The sequence below is a fragment of the Panthera uncia genome, assembly GCF_023721935.1.
Source record: "Panthera uncia isolate 11264 chromosome B2 unlocalized genomic scaffold, Puncia_PCG_1.0 HiC_scaffold_24, whole genome shotgun sequence".
Lineage (NCBI taxonomy): Eukaryota > Metazoa > Chordata > Mammalia > Carnivora > Felidae > Panthera > Panthera uncia.
Window position 1 is genome coordinate 90,643,118 of NW_026057580.1, and position 25,734 is coordinate 90,668,851.

The 25,734-nt window shown below is 37.1% G+C and overlaps 1 protein-coding gene across 9 annotated transcripts in view; it reads right to left on the minus strand.

Moving 5' to 3' along the window:
• Positions 1 to 25,734, minus strand: part of AHI1 (Abelson helper integration site 1) — a 222,134-nt gene that overhangs the window by 114,511 nt on the left and 81,889 nt on the right. For 8 of the 9 annotated variants that reach the window (XR_007462863.1, XM_049654404.1, XM_049654402.1 and 5 more), the window contains one exon: positions 13,542 to 13,659. Coding sequence is in view for 8 of the 9 variants with exons in the window: in XM_049654404.1 (XP_049510361.1) it covers positions 13,542 to 13,659 (118 nt within the window). In the remaining variant the exon portion in view is untranslated. Of the gene's footprint in view, positions 1 to 13,541; positions 13,660 to 20,261; positions 20,295 to 25,734 lie in introns of those variants that run through there. The other variant, XM_049654410.1, reaches the window with a different exon arrangement.

Below are 25,734 nucleotides of genomic sequence, written 5' to 3' on the forward strand. Positions count from 1 at the left end.
ACTTGAAAATATACAGATTAAAAGACTGAGAAGACATTAAGTATCAAGCCTCATAACGTTACTACACAAGTGGAAATAAGGAAAAAAAGAAACACAAGAGACCCCTATCCCTGCACCAAATAAAAACACTTCACATTTGGTTGGCTCTGAATTGGCCAAAATAAAACATCTGCTACACTGCTTCGACAGAGCTTAGTAGCTGTGAGATGTGACTTGACTCTTTTCAAAAAGAAGTCAGGTGTAGACCACACACACACACACACACACACACACGCACACACACAGTCACTCACACATATTCGTAGGAAAGAAAAGAAACTGGAGTGTTTTATAAATATTCACTCATTTATTCCCAGAACACCCTTAGGAGGCAGATTTGAAGGATATAGTACAGTAATGGAGGTTATTACATGACTTGTGATACACTGGCCTTATAAAAGGTCAGCATCAAAATTCAAATTCCTAGTTCTAAACTACTGTTGCGAGAAGTTTTAAATAGACAATACTGTTTTATATTGAAGAGAAGACACACAATTCTAAGCAGAGCCATGAAACTAAGTGCATTTCACAAGGATAATGTGTTTGAGCAGACTGTTTCATGTCTGTATTCCCTTAGTGTTTTATGCTTATCTGCTGTTGAACCTAACCCCATTATTCTGAGGACTTTGAGGGCAGTCCTTTATCTTCCAGTTCTCCCAGGGTTTGGCACAGTCCCTGTCACACAGTAAGTTCTCCAAAAACAACTGTTGATGAACTGTATGAATTAATTTTTGATAAAGTATACAAAAGTTTTTTATTTTTTTAAACTAACAGGTTCTGTTAGGGTATTTCTACTAAAATACAGTATTTCTGGTTCTGTTCAAAAAGATGGATACTAGGGGCGCCTGGGTGGCTCAGTCGGTTAAGCGTCCGACTTCGGCTCGGGTCATGATCTCGCGGTCTGTGAGTTCAAGCCCCACAATGGGCTCTGTGCTGACTGCTCGGAGCCTTGGGCCTGTTTCAGATTCTGAGTCTCCCTCTCTCTCTGACTCTCCCCCGTTCATGCTCTGTCTCTCTCTGTCTCAGAAATAAATAAAAGTTAAAAAAAAAAAAAAACCAAAAAGATGGATACTAGTCAAAAAACATTCTCAATTTTTACTCTTTATGAAATTATAGTTGAATATTTTTCAGAGGAGAAAGTTGAGAAAAAAAGTAAATTGCCTGAAATTAGAACATTAGGACAATGTTCTACTTTTTACTTACTGAACGTTTACAATGTAAAAGCCTCTTAAATTATTTTTAAAATATGACCAGTCACTCCATCTAGTCATTTCTTAAGTTGCCATATTTGTCATCAACCTTGCTCTCAGACTTGGAGGCAAGTTGCTGACTAAGAACAACACAAAGAGTGATTCTTTACATTTTCATTCACTTTTCATTCAAGGAAAAAGCTTCCTGAAAACACACATTTAAAATTCTGGAAAATACAAATCAACATTATCTAGACATCTCTATCATTACCAGAAGGACCAGTTCCTAAACCTAATTTCCATCGTTAGTTGACATTTTCAATAAGTGATGGATATTCATTTCCAGAAAACATTACCAGTAAATTCTATGATATCATAGAATGTTCACTATCCAGACCAAACTGACTAAACCACAAAATTCAAAAGTATGCACTTAGGCTAGTCTGAGAGAAACCTTAGGACTATTCTGAATATAGTCTTATAAAGCATAACCTAACTGAGTAAGAGTGAATGAAAACTTAATTTAAATAGTCCTCTTCCTCCAAATTTCCAGAGTCTTCCTCTAAATTTCTAGAGCCTTTGGTAGACAGAAACTAAAATATTTAAAAACTGAATTATGTCTTGCCATAGACTTAATTTTTTAAAAAGTTACTCTGGGATGCTGGAATTTACAAAGGAAACAAAAATTATTATTTTTACGCTTTAAATGGTATTTCATTTCCCCCCCCTTGACCAAGGGAGTAAACATGGGAACTGCTTCCTTGGTTCTAAGCAGTGCCCACCCTCAGCAAAATACATAAATAAAAAATGATTACTCGTTTTTAAATTTCATCACTTTCCACAGAATCACAGAACATAAAGATTGAAATGAAGGGATGTGAAATATGTGCAGGTACATCAATGGAAGGAATGAGTAAACTGGATTAACATGGAGTATTATTTGACTTTTTATTTTCAACATGAATTAAAAATATTTTTCCTTAACAGAGATGTGGTCAACATCTTGAAATACATATATTGACTAGAATACTGAAAAACTAAATAGTATCTAGCAATTGAAAGATGTCAAAACTGTGGAATACTCATTTTCCCTTCAAAACCATGCCTTAAGTTTATTATCAGAAAAAAAAGTTATGAAAAAATCTACTTCAAAACCTACATACATGAAAATATACCCTATAATAATATCATTTTGTATGCCTTACTGCCTTAGAAATGGAAAAACTGTCAATTTCAGTGTGAGATTATAAATATAGTAAAATGCATCTTATGATGTTAAATAACATTAAATGTAGTCTTATTCTCAAGCTATGTAAAAAATAAAGTTACTCCTGGCCAAAAATAATTTATCTGTTTTATAATCTGCCCTCTTCCCCTTGCCGGGTGCAGCCATATAAAGTTGTAATTCTTTCAATAATCCTCACTTTTGAGTGAATTGATTACTGACAGTTTCATTTTTCCCTGGAGGCACAGCAGTAAATCAGAAATATTCACTACTTTCATCATGATGTAAATTATGTTCTGATAAAGATGAAAATTTCCAGCTCTCCTACTTTAGAACTACATGATAAAAACCACTTTTGTCATGGAAATGTTTTAACCAGTATGCCTAGAGATTGTATTTTGAAAAAATATATAGTGTACTAGAGGAATATGGATTTTAACACACAACATTCACTAAGTCTAATTCTAAGAACATAGTGATTTCTCTTTCTAAAATTTAGTGGGAAGTTAGGTAAATTTAAAATAAAAAGTTCATTGATTAAAATAGCTCTGAATATAGTCATAAAGATACTATCTATAACTCCTAGTGCATTTTAAGTCAAGCATGGGTTGGTATTTAAAAACTTTCACTTGCAGTAAACACTTTCCCATCCTCTATTTTCAAATGACAAGTCACTAGGATGAAATAACTTACTGCAGGTCATAGCATAACTAACAAAATCTGGATCTAAATTCGGGTGTCTGACTTCTCGGCTAAGTGCAAGCAGAATGTCATGTATTGATTTAAATATGAAGAGTAAGAAACCTGTCGACCCCCTATTCAAATTAATATCAGTGCTGCTTATTAATAACATTTCTACAATCCTGATAAAACACCATAAAATTTTCAACATTATATTCAAGGAGGTCTTAATATTAAAAGAATTATGTATATTTTAAAAAGTGGTAATCTATTTTTTATATCGTAACACTGATTTGTCTGGTGTCAGATAATGAAGATATACATAGAAGTAGATTTCGTAAGTCTGAACTGTCCGACGTAACAGCCATTGGCCATATGTGTCTATTTATTTTATTTTATTTTATTTATTTATTTCAAGTTTATTTTTATTTATTTTGAGAGAGATATAGAGAGCAAACTGGGGAGGGGCACAGAGAGAGGGAGACAAAATACCAAACAGGCTTCATGCACTGTTAGCACAAAGCCCAATGTTCAGCTTGAACTCACAAACTGTGAGATCATGACCTGAGCCGAAATCAAGAGGTGGATGCCCAACTGACTGAGCCACCTAGGCACCCCTGTATGTGCCTATCTAAATTGAAATTGAAATAAAATAGAATAAAAAACAGTTCCCAAATCACCCTAGCTACATTTTAAGTATTCAATGGTCACATGAGGTTACAGGCTACTGTACTGGACTGTGCAGATCTACAGTTTGGAAAAGCAGTCTGGGCTGAAGATAAGACACTGGTATAGAAGTTTTATTTAGTCAAGAGATCACCAAGGAAATGAACATAAATACTGGAAACAAAAGAGGATCAGATTGCAGTGGAACCATGTGATAAGACATGGAAGAAAAGAGGAAGAATTAGCAAAAAGAGAATGAAGGGTAGTGGCTAATGAGATAAAAGTTAAAAGGAGAATGTGGTGTCCCAGAAACCAGTATATTGAGAAGAGATCGAATGTGTCAAGTGCTGCTTATAGGTCAAGTAACATAAACAGGACTGACGACTTGTATGAGCAACATGAAAGTCACTGGTGAGCTTGAAAAAAAATAGGTTAGAAAGTTCAATAAATTTATAGAAGATGAAAAGTGATTAGAAATATCTGAAAACATTATGGTGGGCTGCAGTAGATACAGAATTATCTGACAGTGAAACTGAGGACCTGTGGACACAGAAAAAGCACATTTCGTAGGGGGCAAAACAAAACTCAGGAGAAATAACTGAAGGTTCATATATAAAATATTTAGCCTAAACAGGCCGCAGATCGATCCCACATAAAATGGATGCTGTCGAGCATTAACCATAGACAAAAAAAGATTAAAAAGTAAAAATAAATCAGTGGAATTGTCCCTAAAAATATTATTGAACATACCACTTGGGAAGAGTGAAGACTTCTACAGTGAATACTGTTGCCCTACTTCTCATTCTGGCAATGAGTGTGACAGCCTGACAAGTGGACTCATTTATCTTGCTTGCTTACCCTGAATATAAGCTGCCAGTTAATATGTCTTAGCCACATATACAAAGTCCTCAATACTTTCTGCTAAAGTAAACAAAATAGCAAGATTATAGAGCTATTTACACCACAGAAGAGGGACACCATATTTGTACCCAGTCCTTCATATAAAAAAAAAGACAAACACCAATGATCATCAGAAACAAAGGAAAAACCACTGGCATGAAACAAAAACATAGGATACATAAACAGATGAAAAAACTGAGCACAGGAGAAAAACATCAATTCAGAGAAAAGAACTTTATTTAGAATTAGGAAGACGTAATGACATTCACAAAACTCTGACACCAGAAAAAAAGGGACAAACAGGACAAGAAAGAGACCATAAAGATCAGAAGGACAGTTGGTGAATTAAGAAAGATTCAGAATCAAGAGAGGGCTCTGAGACTAACTAGCCAAAGGACAGGACTCAAAGATGGGTCCACAGTTTCTACTGGAAAAATGGTAATGCTGTCATCCAAAATGAGGCAGGAGAATAAAATACAGAAGCTTTTTTCAGGAAATGAAAGCTCATGCATAGCAATGATTACATGTGTGTCACATATATGACCAAAGTGGTTAGTTTATAGATATCTTGCTACACAAGCTTGAGGCTAAGTATCTTCTGAATTTCATATTTCAGAGCCATCCATACTACAGTAGCTGTTTAACTTTGCCTAAGCTCTCAAATTTACATGTGATCTTTTAAAAAAGGATGCTATACACAAGTATCTTCTATAAATCTTCAAAATATAAAAAAAAAAAGGTTCTTAATACATCAATTGGAAAATTTTGTAAAAGATAAACATCAGAATATCTATAAAATGCAAATTCAAAGGTCTGGCATGTATTTTGGCTGCATTAGGATTAAATTAGGTAGTTCTCATATTTATTAAATCAGTAGAATCTCATTTTAATTTCTTATAGTTAGTGGCTTTCAATTGCTTTCTTTTTATTTTTCAGTGAATGTTAATATAATTATTTCACCTTTAAAGTGAATCCACTGGGTAAGTACTACAGTATACTTCAACAACTAAATTTAATAGGCTCTTAAACAAAACACATGCGCATGCGCGCACACACACAAATGTGAGTTAAAAAAATAAAAGGAAAGCTTAAAGTTTTTTTATTTTTAACACATGGGGGGAAAGGTTGAAAATTATAAGGTTGGAACCATATACACAATATAAATACCATATAAAGTAGCTTCTTAGAAAATAATTGGCTAGCATCTAATGGACAAATTTAAGCTCATTCAAATCAACAGATTTAAATGAGGAGAAATGTTTGCATTCATATTCTCTCTTCAGAGGGTATTAGGAAAAATTTAGTAACTCAATGGGGACATTAATACGAAATTCATATCCATGTGAACGAAGAGCCATTCATTAAGTATATTAGTATTTACTAGAGTTGATAAAATGATTTTTAAATTAGGAAATGATAAATATATAGATTATACTTTGTTATCAACACAATTAGAAATACTTTACTAATTCAAATGATATTTATTACTGAGGAAGTATAAGGGCTTCTATTACAAGTAAGGATAAGTTTTATTCTTTTAACAAAGGGCTTGGGGCGCCTGGGTGGCTCAGTCAGTTAAGCGGCCGACTTCAGCTCAGGTCATGATCTCGCGGTCCATGAGTTCGAGCCCCCCTTCGGACTCTGTGCTGACAGCTCAGAGCCTGGAGCCTGTTTCAGATTCTGTGTCTCCCTCTCTCTCTCTGACCCTCCCCCGTTCATGCTCTGTCTGTCTCTGTCTCAAAAATACATAAATGTTAAAAAAAAAATTTAAAACAAAGGGCTTGACTTGGGTCACTGGAGAATTACTTAGTAAAAATAATGATATTGGTTACTAAAATGGCACCTTAATTCTTTAATGTAACAAACATCAATGTTAGATATTCCAGGGGCGCCTGGGTGGCGCAGTCGGTTAGGCGTCCGACTTCAGCCAGGTCACGATCTCGCGGTCCGTGAGTTCGAGCCCCGCGTCAGGCTCTGGGCTGATGGCTCGGAGCCTGGAGCCTGTTTCCGATTCTGTGTCTCCCTCTCTCTCTGCCCCTCCCCCGATCATGCTCTGTCTCTCTCTGTCCCAAAAATAAATAAAAAACATTGAAAAAAAAATTTAAAAAAAAAAAAAAAAAAAAAAGATTTCCTCCATTCCTTTGGCCACAATACAGATTATATGATTCCAAACAAACAAACAAAAAAAAAATCAGAAGACTCTCCTATAAAATCTCATATTGTTTATTCTTACAATTTCTTATGGATTTCAAAGTATTAATAATATTTTTCTGATCCTCACAATGAAGTAGAAAACAGACACTATACACCTGGAGAGATAAAGGCAGTTACCCAAGAAAACAGCTGGGCAGTGGCACAATTAGGGCTTGGGCCCAGCTCCCCTGGCCTTCTGACCCTAGGTCTAGTGCAGTGCTTTTTGCACCATAAGGTACATGTACTGAATTTAGAAAACTGGTTGTTTTGGAAAACAAATTCTTGCTTTTAAAAACTGCATAATAGGGGTGCCTGGAGAGCCCAGTCGGTTAAGCAGCTAACTCTTTAATTTCGGCTCAGGTCATGATCTCACAGTTCGTTAGCTTGAGCCCCACATCAGGCTCTTCACTGACAGCATGGAGCCTGCTTGGAATTCTCTCTCCTCTCTCTACCCCCACCCCACTTGTGCTTGCTCTCTCTCTTTCAAAAATAAATAAACGTAAAAAAATTTAAAAAAAATTGCATAATAAAAATATTTTTGATTCTTTTTAGTACCATAAAGCACATTTAAGGACATGTGTCTATAGAAAATCAGTTAATTCTGCAGACATCTTTATCTGTGATGGCAAATTCATTCCTGTCACCTGTCCCACCACCCAAATCGCAATCTTGGAATTCTGGAAGTCTGTTATCAGAATTCAATAAAACATGCTTTCAATTAACACTTTAAAGTTCATTAAGTAATACTATGAGAAAACTGCCAATTCTGATAACATGAGAGAGTTCTTTGAAGCTCATTTTACCTTCCTTAAAATGGAAACCCCCTTCTACCATCAGCTGTGTTTACGCAGAGTCATTGTAACTCTCGATTTTTGCCAACATGTTTTCTTTCCCTTCCTCTGAAATACAAGTGTCACGTTTCCAACTTGGATGTAATCTACCTTCTATGATGGGTTATATAATGATATTACAGAATCTCTGGTGAAACTAGGGTCCAGGATTCATTTTAAATTTCAGTGGTATTATAAGTTTTGCATTTTTCTGCAAATAATTAAAACCTTAGGAAATACTGAAATCTTGAAAAGAATAAAAATTAATTTTAACTGGAAAGTGGCTCCTAATTTTAAGAGCTGGTCAAGGGAATAAGTGTCTACTTGTCAAAGGCATGCGAAATCAATGGAAAAAATCCAGTTCTTCAAATATTAAACATGTAGATGCACAAAAGTTAACTTGGTATCTCTTAACCAATACTGAAGCCATCTGAATCAGTTTATGATAATGTCTAAATCAGATACTTTGCCTGTTTAGGATATGATAAAAACTTAGATTAAATGGTTGTTTGTAAAGTTTAATATATGTTTATATGGGCTATTCGAAAGTGCAACCAAATTATGGACAAGACAGAGCTATTATTGATTGTTTTTAAAAACCATGTCACACGGTCTTCCCTATCAAACTCCAAGTCTACAATGAAAAGAGATATATTAATAAACACATTAAAAAATGTCCTATTTTGTATGACTCAACTTACCTATTGAATATGAAATAAATTTAACTTAAAGCAATGCTGTGAAAAGATACACTAATAAGGGGTGCCTGGGTGGCTCAGTAGGTTGAGCATCCGACTCTTGATTTTGCCTTGGGTCATGATCTCATGGTTCGTAAGTCTGAGCCCCACATCAGGCTCTGTGCTGACAGTGTGGAGCCTGCTTCTTGAGATTCTTTCTCTCCCACTCTCTCTGTCCCTCCCCCACATAACCTTGTATTCTCTCTCTATCTCAAGATAAATACACTTAAAAAAAGATACACTAAATACATAAAAATGAAGCATGCTGCCCTTCAAATATAAACATGAAAAGATGATACACCACCTATCCTACTGCCAGTAGAATGAGCCACTTCCTGCTAATTTCTGCTGCCCATAACAGTAATTAATTCTATTTTTTACTAAATAATCCACATTTTAAAATTTACTTCCATAATAAGTACTCTTGAGATGGCTGAATGGGATCTGGGATTGAGACAAACTATCACAGAACAAAATTTCTCTGCAGAGAACCTGTTGATTTGACTGCACACTTAAATACCACAGTATCACTGAAACTAAACCTTAAAAAAAATCTAACAACTAGCAAACACAGAATTATATTTAAAGGTCAAAGAAAGCAAAGTAAAAGTTCGTCAATCCTTAGGAAATACCTTCATTTCACCTCAGCTTTGGCACAGAGTTAGTACTGTTCAGATTATTATTCTACAGATTACAGACCTCCAAAGCTGGTAACAAAAGAGAACACCTGCAGCCAGAGGGACCATGTGGCAGAGTGGGAGGTCAACGGACCAGGAATGAAGGAGTGGCTCCAGGGCCAGCCTCACGGACAGAATCGAGAAGGCAGTCCACTCCACCTCCTACACTCGTGCCTTCCTCTAGGAGTAGGCAGTTTGGTACGGTAGTATGAGAGGGACGGAGCTAGGAGCGAGGAGATACTGTTTTAAGACACTACCAGCTACATGGACTCTGTCAAGCCAGCCTCTCTGCCTCTCCCTTTCACTGTAAAGGGCTGAGCAGCCAAAGTTTTAACATCCTAGATGCTCTAGAAGGATTTCATGCCCTATGATTTTAATGTTTACCCTACTTCCAAGAAAGTTTTATCGAAGATCAAATGAGAATGTATATGAAAGCACTTCATAATTTTTTTTTATAAACACAAGTTACTCTTATTGTTTTAGAGATTTTCTTCATTATATACTAAAGAAGTATGGAGACAGTTTTGAGATGCAGTATAACATGTCCTCTACATGGTGAGGCATGATGAGCTATAACCTTCAGTTTAACCTAAAATGTTAAGATTACATTTTTGTTCTGTTCCCTCCAGCTTTATTAAAGTGTAATTGATAGGGGCGCCTGGGTGGCGCAGTCGGTTAAGCGTCCGACTTCAGCCAGGTCACGATCTCGCGGTCCGTGAGTTCGAGCCCCGCGTCAGGCTCTGGGCTGATGGCTCGGAGCCTGGAGCCTGTTTCCGATTCTGTGTCTCCCTCTCTCTCTGCCCCTCCCCCGTTCATGCTCTGTCTCTCTCTGTCCCAAAAATAAAAATTAAAAAAAAAAAAAAAAAAGTGTAATTGACAAAATTATAAAATTTTCATTCTTATAAAAGTTACTTGGGAAGAGATTTTTTGGGGGGATTTATAGTTTTAATTTTAACAGGATTAATAGAATTAGCTGATTTATTCCTTTGTAACTAAGAACCTAGAGTAATAGCCTAATGAATACTTCTTGAAATAAGGATCTCATAAGAGTTGTATCCAGCTTTTTTCCTGTCTAACCCATTCTTCACTCAGTTACCAGACGTATTTTTTAAAAACACATTTTGGACAGCTCTATTTTACCTAGAAAATAAAATATGAACTCTTCAGTAGGACACAAATTGACCCCCACCTACCTTCGCAGACTCAGTTCTTCTTAAGTACATTCACCTGAGCATTTCTTCCAGCTAACTAAGAGTCAACCCCCCTAGCCAAGCAAAGCTGTCTTTAAAGCAAAGGTCTGGTTACCCGCTTCTTGGCTCTCTTGGCATGGTCCCTTAACCCCCGGCTCTTAAGGAGGCCAACATGAAGACAGGGGCATGATTCTGAAAGGTTTCATAAGACAGGGTGGGAACTCTGGGAATCATTCTAATTGTGATAGGAAGCCATTTAAGAGCTTTAAGCAGGAAAGTAACATGCTCCAATTCATTTTTTTTTCCAATTCATTTTTCAAAGAATCACATTGCTCTAGGGAGAATAAGCTAAGAAACAAGAGTGGAGGTGTAGGAAGTGGTGGGAAAAAAGATGACTAAAAATTTACTCCTAGTTTCACCTAACAACTAGGTGAATGTGGCTGGAGCGCTGGGATTGGGAAGCCTCAGTGTGTGTGCAGGAGGGAAAGTGGAGATGGAAGGCGGGGTTTGTGGCATAAATTCTATTTGGACATAGAAAAATCTGAGAAAACTCTTAGCTGCTCGGTCTGTCTCTATTCCAGTCCTGCTTTGCTTACACTGTGATTTTATAATCTATCCAATGCTGACATAATTTGGTCCACACTCACTACTGTCTCCAATCAGACTGTAAGCTGCTTGAGAGTGGAGACTATAATATTTAGTCCATTTAAGAAAGGATCTTCAACAATGGAGCCACTTACAATGATTGTAGAATGAAAAAAGGCACTGTTCTAGAAACTCCGAGGAATGCAAATCAAAGAAGAAAAAGTTACTTTTCTAGCAGTCTCCATTACATAGAACTTACCCTGAATAAGAGTTAACAGAAATTACTACAGACCATAAACCTGCTTTGGAGTCTAGCCTTCCAGCATAGAAACTCCTATAGAACGTAAATCAAACCAACCTGTGCTCTTCAGCCTCCTAGCATGAGGGCTAGAGGGTCCATCCTGATAAGCTCTGTGTTAAGGAGCTTTTCTTTATACTGTACAAAGCCAAATGTCTACAGATATGACTTGAATACTTACAGAGGTTTTCAAGTAAGATTTTTATTTTTAAACATTCTATCTACATTTGTTTTTATAGTCTTATATTTTAGATTCTAATGGTTTTTTTGTACAGTGGGGAACACTTAACTATCCTTTTTTAAGGCTCATTTGAATACAGAACAGCATCAGAATTTTTAAGACAGAAACTCTTTAAATTCAGAGCCCTCATTTATCTGTAGGGATGAGAAAACTGAGGCCTGAAAAAATTTCTTGGGATTCTACAGTTATTTAGAAATGGAGCCAGATGTAGAAACTAGTTCACCTGTTTCCTACTGCATAGTTTTTTTCCCACAAAGATACACTTCTGAATGAATGAAATGGATTAATTTGGCCATTTTGCAATGGATTCCGTATTCTGCTTTTATAATTTTTCCATACATTGATACCTCAACAAATTTTATAGGAAGGCTATGCCTTAAAATGAGGTCAGGCATATTAATAACTGAAACAATCAAGTGAAGCAGTGTTACCATCTATCATATGGTTTAATGGTAATGCTTCTAAGATAGTGTATACACAGAGAGATGCATGATACAAATGCTACACTCAAGGCCATGGAAAGCTGAAGGTAAATGGACCAAATCCTATGTATAATGGTGAAGTCTGAAAGACTGGCCTTTATCATATCTGGCTTTCCTTTTTCCTTTATTTGTCTCAGTGGCAATCCCTCTTCCCATTTCAAAAGGCTTCCTATCTATCCCTATTTTTCCCTTTATAGAAAAGGGAAGAATTCTTCATCTATCATCTCCACTTTGTTGGCTGACACTACTTGAATGAGTTTTAATCAATATATTAACTTAACCAGATTTGATCCTGAAGCATCTGGATGACAGGAATCAAGTGGTAGAGATAGGTTCTTTCTTTCCTAGTCATTAAAATGACCTGATTTGAGGGCAAACTAAGTATCTACTTAGGGTGTAGGGATTAAGAGTCTAAAGGGGTGGCACATAGTGTGCCCTTTATTGTGCCTAAAAATTACTAATGCCATTGTTCCAACTTCTGGCACACATCTAAAACACTAGAAATTTAAAATTTCTAAGGTTTGAGATAACTTAATTATTATAGTGATTTGCAATGAGAATTGAAAGTATTTTCACAGCTAGTGTATATACATTCATCATGTTAATAAGTATGTTATATTCATATGGTACCTATGCTTACAAAGTGTTTTCATATGTGCTATGTGATTTGAAGTTCACCAATATCTAATGTAAACATCACTTCCACTTTTCAAATGAAGATTTAAAGTTCTCATATAATAAGAGTAATAAAAGGCACAGCCAGGACTGAATATAAGAACTGTTAATTTAAGTATGTTCACACTGTAATGCGTAACTTATACAGCAATATTAAAATGCAACTATATTAAAACAGCTTGTATATGTAAACTCCGAATACTTTTAAAGTAGAAAAGTAGTATTGTCCCTGGATTTGTAAATAATGTGAATCTTTTCAAGCTCAAGTTTCTTATTATAATCTCTTTGTCAAAGATAATCATTTTGTTATTCCCAGCTGTCTCATCTTTCTAAAAGAATTCAATAGAAAATACACTGTCAAAACATACAGCTCAACAAACAGAAATAGTCCTCTTTAATTACCCAAAATACACATTTCTCACCTTGATGCTTTTTCGTTGACATCCTTTGAAAATATTATTCAAATAAATTTAAAACATTCGCCTAAAAATTTGCAACTGTACAGTTCGTTTCAACTCAGTGACTTATGTAGATTTCTATATCCTGTTTCTTCCCAAATGTATTCTACCTTGGCTTTCCTTGAAATTATAAAATGGGATTATCCATCAACTATGGTTCTTTTATCCAAGGGAAACTGAATCAGATTTAATATCACACGTTTAAAATGCATGTTTTGCTACTTTAAAATTATTTTCTGTTCAAAAAAATAGAGCTTTGAGAGCTATCTACTATTAAATTTACCAGGTTCAAATTTGCTTTTGAAATAACTTCAGTGATTTTAAAGAAAAAAAAATGCCAGAACATGACTCAAATATGAGAACTGACCATTACAATGCTATGAGCTACAGTTCTCAAGTGAAATAAATGGCATCTTCTAAAAAAACAGTATCTGAACATTTAAAAGAGTACTCAAAATAAGAAAAGGGGCTCACCGGTCTGAGTGAAACCAAACTGATGAAGAATCTGATGAGCGGCCAGCATGTCTGACTGCTTTACCTTAGACGGCTGTGAGGAGGCTGGCATTGAAGTAAACGAGAGATTTTTGTTGACCTGTAATAGGAAAGGCAAATCAGAACCAAAGTGTAATTTCCTGGGTTACTGATGCAAAAACTGGATGAGAAATGTTTGCTTACAATGCAAACCAGGACACATGTTGGTCAAAACAAGTGGTAACGATTTATATGCTTAGTTTTTAAAGTTTACAGAGTAATTTTTATCAAGAAAGGAATACAGTGGTAATGAAAGCAGAACTATAAAGTAAATCTGCCTTACTAAAACAAATGTGCTTATCATGGAATTGACATTATTAATAACAGAGTGGTCTTTTTTTTATTAAAAAAAATTTTTTTAATGTTTACTTATTTTTGAGACAGACAGAGACAGAACGCAAGTGGGTCAGGGGCAGAGAGAGAGGGAGACACAGAATCTGAAGCAGGCTCCAGGCTCCGAGCTGTCAGCACAGAGCCCAACGTGGGGCTCGAACTCACAGACTGTGAGATCATGACCTGAGCCGAAGTCGGATGCTCAACTGACTGAGCCACCCAGGCGCCCCAATAACAGAGTGGTCTTAAAAGTTATGCAAAGACATGCAAAAATTAAAAATGACCTGCCCCCTTAATTTTCAATTAAGAAAGTGAGAATGTTTCACAGCCACACTTCTTTAACATTCTGTGAAATAGCAGGTACTTCCTTTTCAGAGACTGTACAGAAAACACCTCTAATATTCACGTTTTCATACATCACGGTGACACAGGTAACACAGCTGTAACCTAACCTGCCAAGTGGAATAGTTTCCACTGTCTGAATACAATGGTCTTCTAGAAATGAAACCTGTAACAAGTACATGATAATAGCAGCTTATGCAGGAAAATAAAGAACAGGTCACCAAATGTGTTAAATGTATATTAGTAAATTTATCTTGCAACTTATAATTAATTTCAGCAATGATCTAGTCTCTTGTTGGTTATTAATAAATCATTATACCTTTATTATTTTTGAAATGACTTCATTTTCAGAAATCATGATAAAATGTGATCTAATTCTCAAAAATTTTAAAGTTTGAATTTCTAATTTATTGTAAAATATAATCTGTGAATTGCCAAACTGTTAAATGATAGTTTATGGCATATAAATACTAATATATGAAAATAGTTGCCTTCCCTTGCTCTTTTTAAAAAATAATCAGAGGACAACTACTGTACTAATATTAAAAAATTCCCTTTTGATTTTCTACATAGCAGTAGATTGTGGTTCCTGTATGTCCTTTATCTGACTCATCATTCATATAATGTTTGTAAATGCTTCTCTTTCAAATAGTGATAGTAAAAGGTGTATCAAACTTTTCTCCTAAAGCAAAGGGCTTTTACGTATTTGGTAAAAAAAATTATATATTATACCATATAATAGTATAGCTCTAAAGTTTGTAAACTGTCATGATGTCATTTTATAAAAAACAAAAATATTTTTCAAAATAGGGTCAAATACTGCATCAGTGCTAAAAATTATCCAGCTTTAAAAATTCTATCAGGAGCCATGATGAAACGTTGAGCAACATTAATGGTGACTATTTACATCAATACAATACCTAAAGTGTCAACGAAATCATCTCACATTTTTGAGTTTTATTTCCATCTTTAAGTGAAGATGATAAAAATAGTATGCATGCTTCATTGGGAATGTGCTGGAGGAACAATAAAGATGAATTGGTATTATAAAGTGCTATTTATGTATGCAAAACATAAAGCACTGGATAACATAGTAAATAAAAAATATATGAAATAGAGTATGTTGGCAAAAGGAAGCCATACAGTGCTATACAAACATAAAGTGCTATAGAAATATTAGTTATTATTATTAACATCACTAGAAGTAAGAGTAATTAGGAATATGTAATTTATTATAATGATACAGTAAATTTTTCATAGTGCTATGCTTTTAAATGGAAATATTATACACAATGATATATATTTATCACTTAACTATTTAATCCACTTCTCTTTTTAGAATCATTTTCAGTTTTACTTCTGTGTTCTTATAAAGTTTTTTCCTACATGTCAAACAATGCATTTTGAAATCTGGTCCAAAGGAACAAGTGTATGCTGGGGACACACACACACACACGCGCGCATGCGCGCACGCACGCAAACAGACACACACACACACACACACACACACACACACACACACGCACACTACAGGCTTCTTTAGTCTTCCTCTTCAAATATTTACTTGTGCTAAAACCAAAAAGAACACCGGGGAAGCTAGAATAGGATACTTCAATGTCTCTGCTAAACAGAGACTTCACATATTCTTCCTAGGCATTTTAAAAATTCTGTTCTTTCTCAACACATTTCTTTAGGGACTATCTAATACCTATGAGGTGGTAAGTAGCAACATACAGCAGATTTCAAGGCTTTGGATAGGTGTTAATTATTATAGTGACTTGAAATTCGCACTCCAAGTATTTTCAAAGCTAGCCTATACATATTCACTACTTTACTTAAGGGGAGAAAAATAATAATAACCATTAACTAGAGTGAAGCAATATCTATTTTTGAAATATATGCTGTGGAAAAGAGTTGCTTAATAGTTTTACAACAACAGAAAGGTTGGCTAAGATAGTCTACCCTACACAAATCTACCCTCTTTTCACAACACACTTTTCTGCTTGCTTCATGCAAAAACCACAGTCTGCCAAAGTCAGTTTAATACCTCCAAATTGGGGAGAACTAAAAAACATAAAAACTTAAATGAAATTCTTAATAGTAAAAAGGAAAACATATCACCTGAACTTCGGCCAAGTTAATCACAAAAATGCTTTTGCTTAACTCTTTCTGAACGTAAGCAGCTTTGGGCAAAATATGCAAATACTAATTCTCTAGGAGGAGGTTAATTTTCATATTAAAAAAGTCATTATCCTGACCTCAAATTGAGTGCACAACACTGAACAAGCTAACAATTAGTTTCTTGTTTAGTGATTAGCTAAACTATGAAACCTTTGGGAGATACATAACACTCATTTTCACATGTATTTACAGACCTCATCATTTTAGCTGATTTTAGATTATATGGTACATACACATGAAGTAGAATTGTTTTTAAAATTTCAAGTTGTGGAGATACTTCAAACTGCTTTTAAATTATAACTTGAGGGGCGCCTGGGTGGCGCAGTCGGTTAAGCGTCCGACTTCAGCCAGGTCACGATCTCGCGGTCCGTGAGTTCGAGCCCCGCGTCAGGCTCCGGGCTGATGGCTCGGAGCCTGGAGCCTGTTTCCGATTCTGTGTCTCCCTCTCTCTCTGCCCCTCCCCCGTTCATGCTCTGTCTCTCTCTGTCCCAAAAATAAATAAAAAACGTTGAAAAAAAATTAAAAAAAAAAAATAAATAAATTATAACTTGAAAGATGATAATATGGTCTATACATTTATGTTTGCAAATGTGTCCCCTCCTTCCTCTAAAAAGGCTATTTTTTTCCATTACACTGGAACAACAATGCAGATAATACTTTCATTTGAAGACAGTTCTGGTTGCAAAAAAAAAAGCCCAATACCCAGGAAATGTTCTGTTGCAAACTGAATGTCTGTTATAAATATTAGAATCCCAGTATTAAAGAACAAGTGAAAGAGAAAACCTGAGCCACAATGAGACTCGAGGCAACTGAAGTCAGTCAGGTATCTTAACATTCTCATATGATAAACTAAAGCAGCTTAAGTTCCTGTGACTTCTAGGGTAGTAAAACCTAACAAATGAGTAGCCTGTGGTGTCATAAAGAGAAATTCGAACATGAGCTCTAGGTTCCTAGGTATTTTCCATATAAGCTACCACAGTAAAGTGAGGGATCAGGAAGAAACACTGTTCGTGCAGAAGAGAAATTTCTACAGTAGGGTAAGGTGCCAGGAAGTCTCCCCCCAAATCAGTTCATCACTGCTACATGAACTAAAACCAGAATTCAAATTTGAATCAGTCATAACGAAGTTTTATTTTGCAGTATTTAATCAAGATTTTTTGAACTTCTGATATATATATATATATATATATATATATACACCAAGGACTGGTAGTTCAAAGATAACTGATATGATTCCTCCATGCAAAGCTTAAAAATTAAGATGTAGTGCTAGTTCAAACCATTTATCCAACACGTCTTAGTCAAAGTCAATTTATCTCAATGTCTTTGGTTTTCTCCAAACTTTACCTCCTTTCTCAGTGTATTTCCTTACTTCACAGAGAAAATTTGGTCTTCAAGTCTCTGAAACCCTCATTTTCAAACCTCTCAAAGAATACAGCTCTTACATCCACCTTCACCTCTTTTCGTCTAGTGCCCCTCTGTTGAACATTAATCCCTCCATCTGTTCCCTTGGGGATACCTTTTTTTTAAAAGTTTATTTATTTTGGTAGAGAGTGAGAGAGTGCGTGCGTGGTAGCAGAGAGAGGGAGAGAGAATCGCAATCCACCCTAACAGCGTGGAGCCCAACACAAGGCTCGATCTTAAGAACCTCGAGATCATGACCTGAGTTGAAATCAAGAGTCCGACACTTAACTGACTGAACCACCCTGGTGCCTCTCCCTTGGGGATACTTCAAGCTCTTCCAAATTCTACGTTCAAATTCTCCACTGGCTGTTTCCCTATAGGAAAAAAAGCATAGATCTTTCTACTTCAGTCTAGAAACAAATAGCAAAAAATGAAAAATTCTCACAATGATTCCATAATTTCCTTAAGCTTCACTGAAAGCCAAACTCCATGAAAAATAGCACATAACTGCTATCCATATAACTCAACCATTCAATCTCAACCAAGCACAATGAAGCTTTTCTCTACCAGAAGACTAAATCTGAAGTTAAAGTCACCCAAGACTTCAACTGGGCTGATTTAGCAGATTCACTTAAGCCTCTGAGATCTCTAACACTGCCAGTCACTCTCCTCTGTTTCTGGAAAACTGTTTTCTGTGGGCTATCCTGCCAACACTGCTTATCAGGGTTGCCTGTTAGACGCACTGGGCCCTCTTCTTCCCTCACACCACAAGGTCACCCTAGGCGGTAACATTTGTTTTCATCACTTCATCTGCCTTCTATGCCGACGTTTCTGAAATCCAAAACTCTTCCAAACACATTAAGTTCAAAGCTAAACTCCCTCCACTATTTACTTTCTCAGGGAAAGCTACTGCTATCCACTTAGTTGCCTCAGCCACAAGGGTGGACATCATCCTACACGACCATCTCGCACTCCACAGAGTTGGTCACTAGGTCAATTAGATGCTTGGACATCTGACCCCACTCTTTGTCTCCAGTCAGGGCTCTGGTTCAGGCCTTTTTCTCTGCTTGCAAAGTACTGCAATAGTCTCCTGCTTTGTCTCCCTATCTCCTGTATCTCTAATTCTTCTTCTATACTACTAACAAGATAATCTTTCTGAAATGCTGATTTTACTGACTAACATTTCTGGTTAAAACCTATCATCAGTTGTTCCACTAGATAATGTCCATAATTCTCATCCTGGCATACAAAGCTTTCTATTCTAATAATTACCTAGTTCCTCAACCTTATCACTCCTTCTCCTACGTTGGCTACGACAAACTGTGTATAACTCTGCAGACATGCCAAGTTGTTTCATGTCCCTGTCACTTAGCTCATACCGTTCCATTTCCAGGAAGGGGCTTTCCTTTTGCCTCCACTTTCCTGATGGATGCCAACTCCTTTTTCAAGCTTTAGCTCGAGTATTATATCATGTGTGAAAAGCCTTTCAGATTCTCCCAGGAGAACTTACCTCTCCCTCCCTTGTCTCCCCACCATGTCTCGTATCTTATTATCATACTGTATTATCACAGCACTGGTAACACTTTGGTGTGCTTAATTATTTGGTTAATTACTATCCACCTGACTGTAATCTTCCTGAGGGTAAGAACCAGTTTTTGTTCATCTTTCTTTAATAAATAACTCCTATAAAACTAATAAGAATTGCACAGAAGTCAAATGAAGTAATATAAATGTGAAAGCAGTGCATGTTTAAAAACCTACCCAAAGCTAAGGTGGTAACTGTGTTCAAGACTTCTCAAATGTAACCTTTTAATGATAAAAATTGGTAGAATGAAAGCCTTGAAAGTAAAAAATACATTAAATTTCATGGTTTAATACTCAATTTAAATCTAGAAATAGGTATGTGAAGTAACAGAAAAAAAAATATTGGTTTCTGGCTGCAGTTCCTGGCACAGAGCTCCTGTCATTTCCTAAGTGATAAAAGTGCTAGGAGGATCTTTTGTTCTAATACTTGGTCTTTGACTCTGGTTCCAGACACTGAGCTCCTATATACCCTGGAATTTCCTGGGAGACAGAAATGTCTTTTGTTCTAATGAAGTCACTTTTGGTGTTCTCTGGGATGAGGGCTGGTCTCCAGAAAGATCAAGCCATGATTAGAAGCTTGGAATTTTTAGCCCATCCCCACCCCCTCCATTTTCCAGGGAGGGGAGAGGGGCTAGAAATGGAATTGTAACTGATCATGCCTACCTGAAGAAACCTCCATTAAAACGCCAAGAGTATGGGGTTCAGATAGCTTCCAGGCTGGTGATCACGTGGACGTGCTGGGAGTGCTGCGCCTGAGAGATCATGAAAGCTCCAGGCCCTTCCCACACACCTTGCCCTCTGCATCTCTTCCATCTGGATGTTCACCTGTATCCTTCATCCTTTTATAATAAACTGGCAAACAGTAACGAGTAAATTGTTTTTCTGAGTTCTTAGCTGCTCCAGGGAATTAACTGAACCTGAGGAAAATTGGCCTGGGACCCTCCAATTTACAGCTGATTGGTCAGAAACACAGGTAACAATGTGGACCCACACTGGCACCTGAAATGTCAGAGGTGTGGTGGCACGTGAAGTCTTGTGGGACTGAGTCCTTAAACCTGTGGAATCTGCCGATCTGCTGCTATCCTCAGGTGGACAATGTCACAACTGAGTTATAGTGTGGGACATCCTGTATCGCAGAGAACTGCTTGGTGTGGGAAAAAAACCACAGCCCATCTGGTACCAGAAGTGTTGTGAAGGTTGGTGGCAGAGCGAGAGTAAAGGAGACACATGGGAGGAAAACTGGCTTTTCCTAAAACAAGGGGTTTTTCTTGTTTTCTAAAACTTTCAGGAATAAAATTACATAATTTCTTTTAGTGGCCTATTTTGGCCTGTACCACTCCTACAGTCAGGCCAGTCTCCCAAATACTGTCAAAATAACAACACTTAATTTGCTTTTCTCGAGTTTTGGAATGCCATAAAGGAATAATTTTAAGCATTAAAAACAAATCTTTGGGAAAGAAACTCTCCAAATAAGCGTAAACAACTATTCTATTAAAATCTCAACTTAATTTTTATCTCTTCATGATGAAAATATCCAAACTTTTTTTTAGGAGATTTATAAAAATTATCATCTCTGGATTCTCCGTTTTTTAAACCTTTTTATTTTTTAGTGAATACTATGTTCTAAGATATATTAGATTATAATTTAATTATGACCTTACCTTTACAGCATTATTCTGCTAAACATAATTCAATGAACTTCAGCTTGGCTGCATTTATATTCATCTAGGACAGGTGATATTACTAATTTAAAAAACAAATAGCTTTGAGAAGCTCACAGAGGAGTGTGGAGATTCAGAAATGTAAGATTAGAGGTGGAGGCAGTACTATGTGAAGCTGAAAAAGAAGGAAAGAAGGGAGGGAGAACAAGGAGGAGGGGGAAGAAGGAAGGAAGGAAGGAAGGAAGGAACGAACGAACGAACGAACGAAGGGGAGAAGGCAGAAAGAGAGTTGTTTCTCTCTGAGGGAATTCATAATTTCATTCTGGAAAAGACAGCCAATATGAATTATAATTTAAGGAAGAATAGGCCCAATTCTAACACATGCCAGGTATGACATAATTATGTCCGGAAACAGGAGAAAAACAGATTTAGTTCCGTTTGTGAGGAATAACACAGAGCTGAATGGACACAGACTCCAGGCAACACCATTTCTGATGTGCTTCAATCCAACTCTAAGCCAAGGAAAAGAGCAAGGAAATCCATAAATTGTAAACTCATACACCGATATTTTAGGGCTATCACAATTCAGAGCAATGCAAGACTTCTAATACCATTTCCTGTCTTGGAGCAATCAGATGAGCACTCTTACAACCTCCCATCATCAAATTTGTATCCAAGCATCTACCCAGTTTCCACCTACTGGCCTATCAGACGGGATGAAAAATCCCTTCTCTTAAAGCCAGCTCCTCCACTAGTATTCAGGATTACATCCCCTCTCACTTTTTCAAGGACTTGAGGGCAGCAATGACCACCTCTGTGGTACAGTACCCACTTCTCCATCACTGCTGAATTATTCCAATCAGCAAATAAATATGCTTTAATGTTGTCCACGGACGATTCCTCTTCAGCTCCTGTTTCTCTGCTTCCCAGTCAAAATTTATGGACTTCTATTCTGTCCTCAACTCACTTCAATTGTGCGTTTGTCTCTGCCACTTACTCAAACAGTTTCCATCAAGGTAACCAAAGGACACCATCCAGCCAAATACAATCCTCAATGTCCTATCCTCATTTTGCTCATTCTCTCAGTCACACGTGATAGTTTATCACCTCTCTACCTTGGAATACTCTCCTCTAGGCTTCTCTGACATACGCTTCTCCTGGACCCGTGCCTCAGATCTTTAGCTACCTCTCCCCGGGAGATCTTATCCAATCTCACAGCTTAAATAAATGTAGCTTTAGCCCTAACTTCTTCCCTGAACTCAAGACTCAGAAGTCCAAACACCTACCACACAACTACGTCCACATCCAAAACTCTGCTCCTAAAATCTGCTCCCTCCACGCCAGCATTCCTCACCTCATTCAAAGCTCTACTAGCATCCGTACAATTGCTGCAAGCAGCAACACAGAAGCCATCTTTCCTCTGTCCTTCACTTACACCACATCCAATCCATCGCTGAGCTGTGTTGAATCTGCTTCCAAAATATATTGCGAATCTGTCCACTGCCTGCAAATTCATTATTGCCACTGTGAAATTAATTAAACTGCGATGAGTCTCAGGCAGCTCTAATGCCATGGCGCCTGGCCTTACAGGCTATGGAAGCAAAGCCCAACCTAAGCCTGTAAATACCTCCAGGTTACAAAGTTGAAACCTAAGGACAACCAATCACAAATGGCCAACTGGGCTTTAAACTATCATCAATCTCTAATTTCCTTGCTTTGCTTCAGCCTTTTCTCTATAAAAAGTCTTTCCTCAGTTCCTGCCAGTGGAGCACTTCTAACCATGTCCAGTTTGACGCTGTGCCATTCAAATCAATTTTTGCTCAAATAAACTCTAAAAAAATTTTAATAGGTGTCAGTTTATCTTTTAACACCATCCTTAGTCCAGGTACCATCTCCTCATGGACAACCATGAAAGTCAGCTAACTGATCTGCTTGAAGACTTACTCCCTTTAAAATCTATTCTCACATTCTCCCCAGCTTAATACCTCCATCACAGCTTCTCTGATTAAAACAACACCTAACTCTTTACTGAAGGTTTAGCAGAATATGTCACCCTCGAATATGCCTCTTTGGCATAAGGATTATTTTCAGAAACTGCAGACACTGGAAAAGCTCTGAAAACAGGTAGAGAAGCTACCCTTCAATGAGGGAAATGTACTTAAAAAAATTTTTTTAATGTTTCTTTATTTTTGAGAGAGAGAGAGAGAGAGAGAGAGAGAGAGAGACAGAGCATGAGTGGGAGAGGAGTAGAGAGACAGGGAGTCACAGAATCCAAAGCAGGGTCCAGGCTCTGAGCTGTGAGCACAGAGCCCAATGCGGGACTCAAACCCACAAACTGTGAGATCATGACCTGGGCCAAAGTCAGATGTTTAACCGACTGAGCCATCCAGGTGCCCCAGGAAATGTACTTTAAAAAGGAGGCCTTTACTAGGAAGAGAGCTATGCCCAGAGAGACCTTTTTCACTGGAGGGACTTAACTACGTGGCAGGGCAGGCTTTGTTCGCCTAACAGTCCCTCCTCTCACTTTCCTGGGAACGGCTGCCTTCCCACTTTGGAGCCCTATATCCCTATCCCTCCCTTTCCTACACTAAGGATGGTTTATAAAAGCCTCAATTGCCTGCAGCTTGTAGTCTCATATCTTTGTGGGGCTCCCATATGTGCATAATTAGATTTTTTTCTTTTATTAATCTTTCTTATGTCAACTTAACCATCAGACCTAGAAGGACAGAACCTAGGAGAGAAGGGAAATCATTCCTCCCCTGCATTACCATGCTTACAGGCATTTTAAAAGGCATGCATGGTCTCCTGATCACCTCTCCAACCTCGTCACGAAACACCGTTTCTCCTTACTTGCTCATGATTACTACTTACACACAGTGCTCTTCTTTCTGCCAGTTATATTTCCAGATAAGGATTTTCCAGGACAGGACTAGCTCCTTGTCAAATGTTTCTCTCAGAGAGGCCTTTTATGAACACACTTTGAGGGCAGCCGTCCCCCACTCCCCCGGCATTCTCTGTCTCGGGAATCTACTTTTATTGTTACGTCACTTATTGTCTGAAATTACCTTGTTTCCTTTTTTTTACCATTTATCTTCCTATGACAAAATGTGCCTATTCACTGTTCTAACACAAGCACACATGTGCGTGTGTGTGCGCGCGTGCACACACACACACACACACACAATACTTACTAAAGCATGTTAATGGAAAAAAGGAATGAATCTTCAACAACATAAAAATTCGGCTGGGATTTAAGGAAGAAAAAACTTAGATACCTGGCAAAATTTACTATCCTGGTTGCAACAAATGAGAAACTGCAGAAATATACTTTGCTTTTAAGACTAAGGACTTTTGACAATGGCGCCCAGACCACTCAATGGGGCACGAACAGCCTTTTCAACAACTGGTGCAGAGACAACTAGGTGGCCACATGCAATGGGATAAAGTTATACCTCCACATAGCATTTATACACATAAAAAAAAGAGAAAATAATCACAGACTAAGTGTTAGAGTTAAAAATATTAAAATCTTAAGAAGAAGTACATCTTTGATGTGTCGGGTTAGGCAATGGTTTATTAGATATGATACCAAAAGCAAAGTGACAGAAGAAAAAATAGATAAACTGAACTTCACAAGAATTAAGACCTTTTTGCTTTAAAGGCCATCATCAAGAAAGTGGAAAGACAACTCACAAAGTGGGGTAAAACATTTGCAAATCATCTATCTGATAAGAGACTTGTATCCAGAACTCTTAAAAAGTGCATATTAAAAAGACAATTTTTTTTTAAATGGGCAAATGATTTGACCAGACACTTCTCTAAGCAAGATATACAAATGGCACATCAAACATGCTCAATGTCGTTAGTCATTAGGGAAATGCAAATCAAAAGCCACAATGAGATACCACTTCTCACCAACTAGGATAGCTATCCTAAGAAAGACAGAAAATAACAAGTGTTGGTAAGAATGAGGAGAAACTGGAACCCTTACACATTCCTGGTGGGAATATAAAATGGCACAGCCACTTTGGAAAAGTGTTAAATATACAATTTCCTCAAAATGTTAAATACAGAATTACCACACAGGATTCTAAAATGGTGCAGCCAGCTGCTCTGGAAAGCAGTGTGGAGTTTCCTCAGAAAATTAAAAATAGACCTACCCTATGACCCAGCAATAGCACTGCTAGGAATTTATCCAAGGGATACAGGAGTACTGATGCATAGGGGCACTTGTACCCCAATGTTTATAGCAGCACTCTCAACAATAGCCAAATTATGGAAAGAGCCTAAATGTCCATCAACTGATGAATGGATAAAGAAATTGTGGTTTATATACACAATGGAATACTACGTGGCAATGAGAAAGAATGAAATATGGCCTTTTGTGGCAACGTGGATGGAACTGGAGAGTGTGATGCTAAGTGAAATAAGCCATACAGAGAAAGACAGATACCATATGGTTTCACTCTTATGTGAATCCTGAGAAACTTAACAGAAACCCATGGGGGAGGGGAAGGAAAAAAAAAAAAAAGAGGTTAAAGTGGGAGAGAGTCAAAGCATAAGAGACTGTTAAAAACTGAGAACAAACTGAGGGTTGATGGGGGGTGGGAGGGAGGGAAGGGTGGGTGATG